Source organism: Anomaloglossus baeobatrachus, chromosome 4 (genome assembly GCF_048569485.1).
Source record: "Anomaloglossus baeobatrachus isolate aAnoBae1 chromosome 4, aAnoBae1.hap1, whole genome shotgun sequence".
NCBI classification, from domain to species: Eukaryota; Metazoa; Chordata; class Amphibia; order Anura; family Aromobatidae; genus Anomaloglossus; species Anomaloglossus baeobatrachus.
The window spans coordinates 417,105,391-417,115,578 of NC_134356.1; the positions used below are offsets into that span (position 1 = coordinate 417,105,391).

General features: G+C 47.4%; 1 protein-coding gene across 1 annotated transcript; it reads right to left on the reverse strand.

Annotated features, from left to right (window-relative positions):
- Positions 1 to 1,380: 1,380 nt before the first annotated feature.
- Positions 1,381 to 9,562, reverse strand: SMKR1 (small lysine rich protein 1). Its single transcript, XM_075342617.1, has 3 exons — positions 9,397 to 9,562; positions 4,960 to 5,005; positions 1,381 to 1,945 (listed from the first exon to the last, which is right to left on the reverse strand). Exons 2-3 carry the CDS (start codon positions 4,960 to 4,962, stop codon positions 1,709 to 1,711), a joined length of 240 nt encoding a protein of 79 aa, XP_075198732.1. The 5' UTR covers positions 4,963 to 5,005; positions 9,397 to 9,562; the 3' UTR covers positions 1,381 to 1,708.
- Positions 9,563 to 10,188: the final 626 nt, after the last annotated feature.

Consider the following 10,188-nt stretch of genomic DNA (forward strand, 5'->3'; position numbering starts at 1 on the left):
TACAGCTACTGCTTATGATTGGCCCAAAATGATCCAACATGCCAGATCGGTCTTTTGAAGTAAAGCACACATTAGTAAGACATTGCTTTTACCAAGGCAGCCGACGATTGTTCATTATGGTTGGTATCAGCTGCTTCAGCCAATTTTTCTCTGATGTGTATGGGGGGGTTTATGCTTCAGTGTTTATCTCAGATTGAATTATCCTTTGAAAGGGAACCTGTCAACCACAGGCACGCTATTCACCTGGAGACATAGTGGTAACGTGCAGGTAAATAAGCTGGCTTATTGGAGCAGTGGCCAGGGAGAAAATTATGTTTCATTTCCCCTGTGGCTGCTCACTTCCAGTCATCGGGGTGGTGTACGGGAGCTGTTATAGTCACCGCTCTCAACGGAGCATATGTTTGCAGAGTGCTGTCAATCAATGTGCTGGGCAGTGATTGCTCACTGCGTAATGAGGGCTGACTGTTAGGGTATGTGCGCACGTTGCTTTTTACCTGCTTTTTTGCTGCTTTTTCTTCTGCGCTGTTTAATGCCAAAATGGATGTGTTCTTCTATTCAAGCAAAGTCTATGGGAATTTGGGTTTCTTGTTCACACTATGTTGTTCAAAATGCTGCCTTTTTGTGGCAGAACTTTGGTCAAAAACTCAGCTTTGCAGTGCAAAACCCAAATGGTAAAAACAATTGACATGTTGCTTCTTTGAAAAGCTGAGTTTTTGACCAAAGTTCTGCCTCAAAAAGGCAGCATTTTGAACAACATAGTGTGAACAAGAAACCCAAATTCCCATAGACTTTGCTTGAATAGAAGAACACATCCATTTTGGCATTAAACAGCGCAGAAGAAAAAGCAGCAAAAAAGCAGGTAAAAAGCAGGTAAAAAGCAACGTGCGCACATACCCTTACAGCTCCCTGCACTGCTCAGTGACTGGAAGCGAGCAGCCGCAGGAGTAATAAAGTGTAATTTTCTCCCTGTAGCTGCTGCTTCAGTAAGCCAGCCAGACATGATATAAATGCTATTTAGCTGCAGATTACCTCTATGGCTGCAGGTGAGTAGAATTTCTGTAGATGACAGGTTGCCTTTAATGCATCTCAATATTTCACTAATGTTTATTCATCTTACTAAATACATGAAAACCGAGCAGAAGAAAAAAAATGAATCCTTAAGTAATATAATTTGTTGCTTGTAGTGGAATAAGAGATAATTCATAAAAGATTTAGAAGAAAGGATAAGAAAAAATAGCAATGTAATTGAAAAGTCAAATAAATTACCACTGTCATCGTTCCATGTGTACCTTTAATGCTGCTGGTGAGACTACCGTAGTTGTAGGCTTGCTGTGAGCGCCGAGTGGCTGCTGTATTTTTCTTATGGACTCAAAGTCTGTATTCTATATTACCTCGTTTTATTCCCTATTCACCCAAATAACACATTTTTATTTTATGTATGACTGCCTTTAGGAGATTTTGATATTTCATCACAGCAATACTAACTTACACATTTTCAGCTATTCACATTTTTTGGCAACTCTTCACAATGTCCTCAAGGAGATCCAGACACAACCAAAGAAAAACATATTCTATGCCTACAAAATACATTTACATTCAATTGTTTCTGATCTAACTTACAATGTAAACTGGGCATTAATATTAACATTTCTATAACATTGGGTTTTAGAATATGGCACCAAGTGATCATTGGAGATTTCAGTTGAATTTATTTCTTTTTCTTTCCTTTTCCCTTCTTCCCTTTCTTCTTTGGGGCTCCAGACCACCCAAATCCTCGAAATTCCAAGCAGTCCACTGCATTATGGGAGATGTAGTACGCATTCAGCATGGCGGCTGGACTAAGGATGTCCACTTCAGGTTTAGGTTCCTTAATCTTCTTTGACTTTTTTGATTTCTTTCCTTTGCGGGACTTTCCTGAGCCCTTGGATTTGGCACTTTTTGTTGGCTGAAAACATACAATTACTTCAGTATAAAATGAAGGCTACCATTACCTACTATAGCATTATGGCAAATGATAGGACAGAGAGCTTGTCTCCACATAGAAAAAAATGGGGTAGGTGTTAACATTTAATATACTAATCTTTCTCCCCCCAAGAGGCTGGAGAACCCCTTACACATTCGATGGTTGGCCGATCCAACAGAATTTAGAGGGTTTGGGTGACATCAATGTAATGTATAAGGTTGGCCAAACACATTGGATGGCTGTTTGCTGATTGATGCTTAAGCCCATGGTTAGTCCAAAAGCCATCTCAGCCGACTGTCCCATACACAGGAGTGCTCGCTCGGCCAAGTTCTCCTGTGTTGTTTATCAGCTTTTTCAGCTGCGGGCTAAAGGTGGTGTCACACATAGCGACGCAGCAGCGATCACGACCAGCGATCTGACCTTATCAGGATCGCTGCTGCGTCGTTACATGGTTGCTGGTGAGCTGTCAAACAGGCAGATCTCACCAGTGGCCAGCCCCCAGCCAGCAGCGACGCGTGGAAGCGTAACTAAGGTAAATATCGGGTAACCAACGAAAGCACTTCTCTTGGTTACCCGATATTTACCTTAGCTACTAGCGTCCGCCGCTCTCACTCTGCCAGTGCTGGCTCCCTGTTCCCTGCACTCCTTGCCAGAGTACACATCGGGTTAATTACCCGATGTGTACTCCAGCTACGTATGCAGGGAGCAGGGAGCCGGCACTGGCAGCGTGAGAGCGGCGGACGCTAGTAACTAAGGTAAATATCGGGTAACCAAGGAAAGGGCTTCTTGGTTACCCGATGTTTACCGTGGTTACAGCTTACCGCATGCTGCCAGACGCCGGCTCCCTGCTTGCTTCAGTTCGTCGCTCTCTCGCTGTCACACACAGCGATATGTGCTTCACAGCGGGAGAGCAACGTCCAAAAAATGAAGCAGGACATTCAGCAACGACCGGCGACCTCACAGCAGGGGCCAGGTCGTTGCTGGATGTCACACACAGCGACAGCGACGGGTCGTCGCTGCTACGTCACAGAAAATGGTGACTTAGCAGCGACGTCGTTTTCGTCGTCGCTATGTGTGACACCACCTTAACACTTCAGCAGGTGGCCTGTCTCCAGCAAAACAATGCAATCAGCTGCCCAAACTCGGACATGTGCGATAGTCATGTCTCCCGACCACTAGCTGGCCGGTGTCCCCATACATATTAGACCATCAACCACACCCATCAATATCTGTGTGTTTGGCCGACATCAGTATTACGTGTATGGGGGCCTTAAGAGGAAACACTTTGTTATTTTCTACATGTTCAAACATCCACGGTTTACAGTCAAAATACTTAGGGGCATGCTCTAAAAGGTCTTTTTAAAGTGGTCAATTATTACTACGCATTTAAACAGGTTAAATTTGTAGACACTTTGCCACTACATATTATGAATCTTATCAGATGTTAAAGAAAACCAAGACAAAAGATGATCCCTTGGGTTCTTGTAGACTTTACTGAAATTCTCCATTTACAAAAGGCTAAATACTTGTTATTGCCAAGGGACCTCAGGGTGTTAAGAGTGGAGTTCATGTTGCCATAAAATATCGTGAAGGAGTTATCCACTACTGATAAACTTTTTGAAAATAGGCCCATGGAGGTGCTGATGTAGAAAAACAGATCTGCCATACCCCTGCGCCACCTCCGTACAGCTGCAGTTGTCCACTGCCAATCTACTTGCCATCCTGTTTTGGTGAAAGTTGTCAGGTGACAACTGTAAGCAATCAGTGGCCTCAGATTGGCTGCAGATGTCACGTTCCATCCAGCTGGAAAAGACCCTTAGGAGACTGTTTCTTCTTAGGCGGGATGTGACCAATGGAGCCATTAAGTTGTCACTTGAATTTTTTTTTTATCACCATTATGAGCTTGTTTTTAAAACATTTATTAAAAGTGAACAACCCCATTAAAATAAATACCCTAAAAGGCTTATCTGGGACAGCAAAAAAAGCTGTAAAAACACTAGTGCATGCCCTTATTATCTCCCACCTGGACTATTGCAACCCCCTGCTCTGAGGCTTCCCTTCTAAAACTCTCACACCCCTACAATCTATTCTAAACTATACTGCCCAACTAATCCATCTGTCCCCCAGCTGCTCCCTGATCTCTCCTCTATGCCAAGTCCTCCATCGATTTCCCATTGCCCAACGACTCCAGTTCAAAACCCTAACCATGACAGACAAAGCCATCCACAACCTGTCTTCCCCGTACATTTGTGACCTAGTTTCTCAGTACTTACCTGCATGTAGACTCTGATCCTCACATGATCTCCTTCTCTACTCCCTTTGTAGCTCCTCTTCCCACAATCGCATCCAAGATTTCTCTCGTACATCCCCCATTCTCTGGAACTCTCTGCCTCGACATATCAGACTCTAGCTTGCCTTGCCTCCCCGTCAAAAGGAACCTGAAGACCCATCTCTTCCAACAAGCCTACAACCTGCTGTAACCCTCAGTCCGCTATAGCACAGCATGCCCGTCTCCACCCTCACCTACTGTATCCTCACCTATCCCTTGTAGACTGAGCCCTCGCGGGCAGGGACCTCTCTCCTCTTGTACCTGTCCGTACCTTGTATTGTTTATGATTGTACTAGTCCCTATTATGTATACCCCTTTACACATGTAAATCATCATGGAATAAGTGCCGCTATAATAATAATAATTATGACTTTAAATGAAAATGACGGCCTGTCAGTTGGCAGTCTGGCTCTCAGGACCCCTCCAATCAGCTGTTGACAAGCCACAGTCCCTTTATAGTTACCAGGCACAGCTCATTACTTTTAGTAGTGGATGTGGCCAGTATTAAAACTCACTACAGCAGATGCCATAGCTCCTTCAAACAGTTGATCAGTGGGGTGCTGAAATTTTGACCCCCCCAAAAATGTGGTATTGGTCAGCTATCCTAAGGAGCAACTTAGTATGGGTAAATTAGAAAAATTAGTAAATAAAAAACTTGTCTTATTACCATTTTTGTTAGCTGAGAGGTGACTATCTTACCATAATAAAGATTCCTATAAAAAGAATGGAAAAAAACAAATTAGTATAAAACTGATTCAAGATACAAGTAATTATATATTAAAGAGGACCTGTCACTTGCCATTAATATATAAATATTTATGTATTTTTTTTACTGCACATAAATTGTGCTTTTCTCCTGAATCTGGTGTTTTTCTTTTGTTCTTGTGCGCCTTTATTCCTGAGATATGCCCCGTCTTCCTTGTATATAAATCTAGTCTTGTTAGTCAAGTAGGCGTGGTCCTCAACTTTTCTCTGTATGCATCATCAAGAAGACCACACCCAGTTGCATAAAAAGCTAGATTTATAGACACGGACTATAGATATCAGGAATTAAGAAGTACAGAAATGAAGTATAAACAACACCGGATTCAGGAGAGCACCAGGTAAACATTACATATTTATGGCAAGCAACAGGTCCTCATTACATTATAGAGGTATTCCACTACGTTTACATTGATGGCCTATCCTTAGCATAGGTCATCAATGTTTGATCTGCCAGGGTCCTACACCGCACACCCCCAATTATCAGCTGTTCTCGGCGGCAGCAGCAGGCAGAAATGCTCAGATCTGGAGCTTCTCTGTCTTCTGATAGTGGCCAGTGCCGGGTACAGCACATCCACCTCCTATTGATTTGCATGTGAGGTGGATGTGCAGTACCCGGTCGCGGCTTCTATCAGAAGGTGGAGCAGCTCCAGAGCTGGGCATTTCTGGCCACCTGCTGTCGTCATCGGCACTGGAAAAAAATGATTGGCGGAGGTGCGGGGTGTCGGACCCCAGACGATCTAACATTGATGATCTATCCTAAAGGGGGCTTTACACGCTACGACATCGCTAATGCGAACTCGTTGGGGTCACGGAATTGGTGACGCACATCCGGCCGCATTAGCGATGCCGTTGCGTGTGACACCGATGAGCGATTTTGCATCGTTGCAAAAATGTGCAAAATCGCTCATCGGTGACATGGGGGTCCATTCTCAAAAATCGTTACTGCAGCAGTAACGAGGTTGTTCCTCGTTCCTGCGGCAGCATACATCGCTCTGTGTGACACCGCAGGAACGAGGAAGCTCTCCTTACCTGCCTCCCAGCCGCTAGGCGGAAGGAAGGAGGTGGGTGGGATGTTATGTCCCGCTCAGCTCCGCCCCTCCACTGCTATTGGGCGGCCGCTCAGTGACGTCGCTGTGACACCGCACGGACCGCCCCCTTAGAAAGGAGGCGGTTCGCCGGTCACAGCGACGTCGCTGGGCAGGTAAGTATGTGTGACGGGTCTGGGCGATGTTGTGCGGCACGGGCAGCAATTTGCCCGTGTCGCGCAACAGATGGGGGCGGGTACCCACACTAGCGATATCGGGACCGATATCGCAGTGTGTAAAGCCCGCTTAAGTATAGGCCATTAATGTAAAAGTAGTGGAGAATCTCTTTACTATAAGCAGTGATATTGGAGTACACAAATACCATCAGTGTGATAGAGAGAAATGATGAGTGAGGACATGGTCCAACCAGATACATCGCAGAGATCTGAACCCTGTAAGTAAATCCCTATAGGGAAAAGATTGGATTCTCTCTTCTGTACTTGAATCCACCTCTGCCTTATGTACATGAACAGTGATGCCTTATTTTCAATGTTTTATAAAAATATGTACAGGGGAACTTTGTATAGCAACAGCCAATGTGACAGCACCTCTAAGGGAATCTGTCACCAGTTTTAGGGCCTACAAGCTGCTGCCACCACCAGTGGGCTCTTATATACAGCATTCTAACATGCTGTATATAAGAGCCCAGACCGCTGTGTAGAACATAAAAATCACTTTATTATACTCACCTAAACAGTCGTTGCGGTGGAGTTGGGTCATATGGGTGTCTTCATTCTCCGCTACCGGCGCCTCCTCTTTCGGACATCTTTGTCATCCTTCCTCTGAAGCCGGGGTACATGATGCGTCCTACGCCATCCACACTTGCCGGCATTCAGGTCCTGAGCAGGCGCACTTTGATCTGTCCTGAGCAGGGCAGATCAAAGGATTGTAGTGCGCCTGCGCGAGACCGACAAGTGTGTATGACGTAGGATGCAACATGCACACAGGCTTCAGAAGGAGGACGAAGATGGCCGAAAGAGGAGGCGCCAGCACCGGAGAACGAAGACGCCCATATGGCCCAACTCCACCGCAGCGAACGTTTTAGGTAAGTATAATAAAGTGCTTTTTATATTCTACACAGCGGCCTGGGCTGTCATAAACAGCATGTTAGAATGCTGTATAAAGGAGCCTGGTGGGGGTGGCCACAGCCTATAGGCCCCAAATTTGCTGACAGGTTCCCTTTAAAGGGAATCTGTCAGCAGATTTTTGCTATGCAATCTGAAGACCGCACATTGTAGGAGTTAACACAGAGAATATAGCTATGCCTTTTGGTCCGTGGTGTTTACTTGCAATGATTGTTTTAGCACCAGGAGCTTATCTTTACTGGCCTACTTTACCTGTGCATGGTAGTCTGACACGCCCCCCTCCTCTGATTGTACGTTGATAGTGAGATGCCAATGTCTATAGAGGTGTGGGTGGGGGCGGTTTTCTCAAGTCTGCTAAATCTAAAAACTGTCAGAAATTCTGCAGCCAGTAATCTAAGGGATACATCATTGGATTCAGGATCTCTTTGCCTACATCATGCTGCTCTCAGATGAGGTAGAAAATCCTGCTGACAGATTCCCTTTAATCCCCATCTCCAGACTTAAGGCTGCTTTACACCAGACAATCTATCGTGCGATAGATCGTCGGGGTCACGGTTTTTGTGACGCACATCCGGCATCGCTGGCGATGCCGGCCTGTGTGACACCTCCTAGCGACGCAGTATCGCTCACAAATCGTGAGTTGTGTACTGGTCGCTAGGTTCCATAATATCGTTTAATTTAGTTGTTCATCGTTTCCGGGGTAGCACACGCCGCTCCGTGTGACACCCCGGGAACGATGAACAGCAGCTCACCTGCGTCACGTGGCCGCCGCCGGCTATGTGAAGGAAGGAGGTGGGCGGGATGTTTACTTCCCGCTCATCTCCGCCCCTCCGCTTCCATTGGCCGGCGGCCGTGTGACGTCGCTGTGATGCCGAACGTCCCTCCCACTCAAGGAAGTGGGCGTTCGCCGCCCACAGCGTGGTCGCATGAGAGGTAAGTACGTGTGACGGGGGTTGCCGACTTCGTGCGCCACGGGCAACGATTTGCCCGTGACGTAAAAATGACGGGGGCGGGTACGATCGATTGTGAAATTGCACAATCGGTCATACCGTGTAAGGCCCGTTTCACACATCAGTGAAAAACACAGACGTTTTTCACTGGCGTGTAAAACACGCACATGTCCCTGCGTGTGCCGTGAATCACGGCACACGTGGGTTGTCTAAGTGCAATCCGGGCTCCGTTCTCCGTGATTGCACTTAGAAATCAACTCACCTGTGCCCGCTCCCGCTCTCCATGGTGCTGATCGCTCACGCGGTGCAGCATCCGGCCGGCGCTGACCCCCGCAGCAGCTGCTTCCGGGTCGGCTGTGTCGGGCATCATGAATATGCGCAACAGTAATCAGCCGGCTTAGAAGCAGCAGGGAGAACGGGCTGCAGAGAGCGCGGCTGAAGCTGGGTGAGTGAAAATGTTTATTATTTTAAATGCATGTTTTTTTCTGGCACGTGTTTCACGGACCACACCACTGCGTGGTCCGTGGAACATCAGTGATGCCAGAAAAAAATGGACATGTCTCCATGCGGCAATCACGCACACGCGGGTACGCCGCACGGAGACACGTGCAGTGAAAAATCACTGACGTGTGAGCAGACCCATTCATTATAATGGGTCTGCGTATGTCAGTGATTCTGGTACGTTTAAAAAAAAGCACAAACGTACCAGAATCACTGACGTGTGAAAGGGGCCTAAAGCAGCCTTTAGAGGCGCATTTCTCCCAGTCTAAGTACCTATGATCTTGCTACTTGGGTGATCTGACGTCGGTCGGAGCGTGATGTGCAGAATCGTGGCCCTGGCGATACATGACCTGAGCAGATTGCCGCCTCCTGTGGCTCGTCCATGGTGGTGGCCTCATGTGTTACTATGGTGGCCACTAAGCCATGACCAGTTGCCATGTGATGTCACCAGCTTACATTAGAACAGAAGCTATTTTATTTCTTTTCCTATAAACTCTTTACTGACATTCACTTGCATCTTGCACCAGTATTTTCCCTTCTGGGAGCCCAATAGCACCTAGTCCCCTAGTGCTGCCTGCCGTGTGGAGTCACCAGAGCACCCTTATAATGCGCCATTCTGTGGGCTTCTCTAGCCTCTCCAGGCTCAGCGCTGCGGCCGGCACACATGGGCATACCCCAGCATTCAGGGCAGGAGGTGAGGCGGGATAGCGGTGCTCACCAGGCGGCGCTGTGCCGGGCCCCGGGCTCTCCGGTGTGTGACGACTGCTCGGCTCTCCCCTCTGGCTGTATGGTACAGCATCGTTGCCGTGACTACGAAAACAGCTCAGCGTGGAACGGTTTCCTTGGTGACGAGAGATCCCGCCTATCATCGTCAATCAGTATCCGGATACCGGCTTCACGTGCTAGTAGACGTCACGTGGCCGGGCCTTTCCTAATAACAGTTGTGCGGCTGCGCAGTATTGGCTGTGTGTTGCAGTAATATTTGGACGGGAGTCTGTCTGTGGTCTTCACTCGACTGAACTCTGCAAATAGATAAAAGTCCATATCAGACCCTCAGCAGGTGGAAGGAGGGACCCTCCGCGAGTTCCCTCAGCCAACTCGCACTAAGCTAACTTGCCCTCAGCTAATGAGCCCTAAGCTAATTTATCCTCCGCTAGTTCCTTCAGCCAGCACTCCCCCAGCCAACTCGCCCTCAGCTAATGAGCCCTAGTAAGCTAATGTATCTCAGCTAGCTAGCCATAAGCTAACATGCCCTCAGCTAGCGCAACCTCAGCTAGTACACACTCAGCTAGTGCACTCCAGCTAATGTATCCTCAGCTAGGTAGCTCTAAGCTAACACGCCCTCAGCTAGTACACACTCAGATAGTGCACCCTCAGCTAGCTTGCACTCAGCTAATGCATCCTCAGCTAGCAAGACCTAAGCTAATGCCCCCTCAGCGAGTCCTAAGCTAATGCCCCCTCAGCTAATGCCCCCTCAGCGAGCCCTAAGCTAATGCGTCCTCAGCGAGCC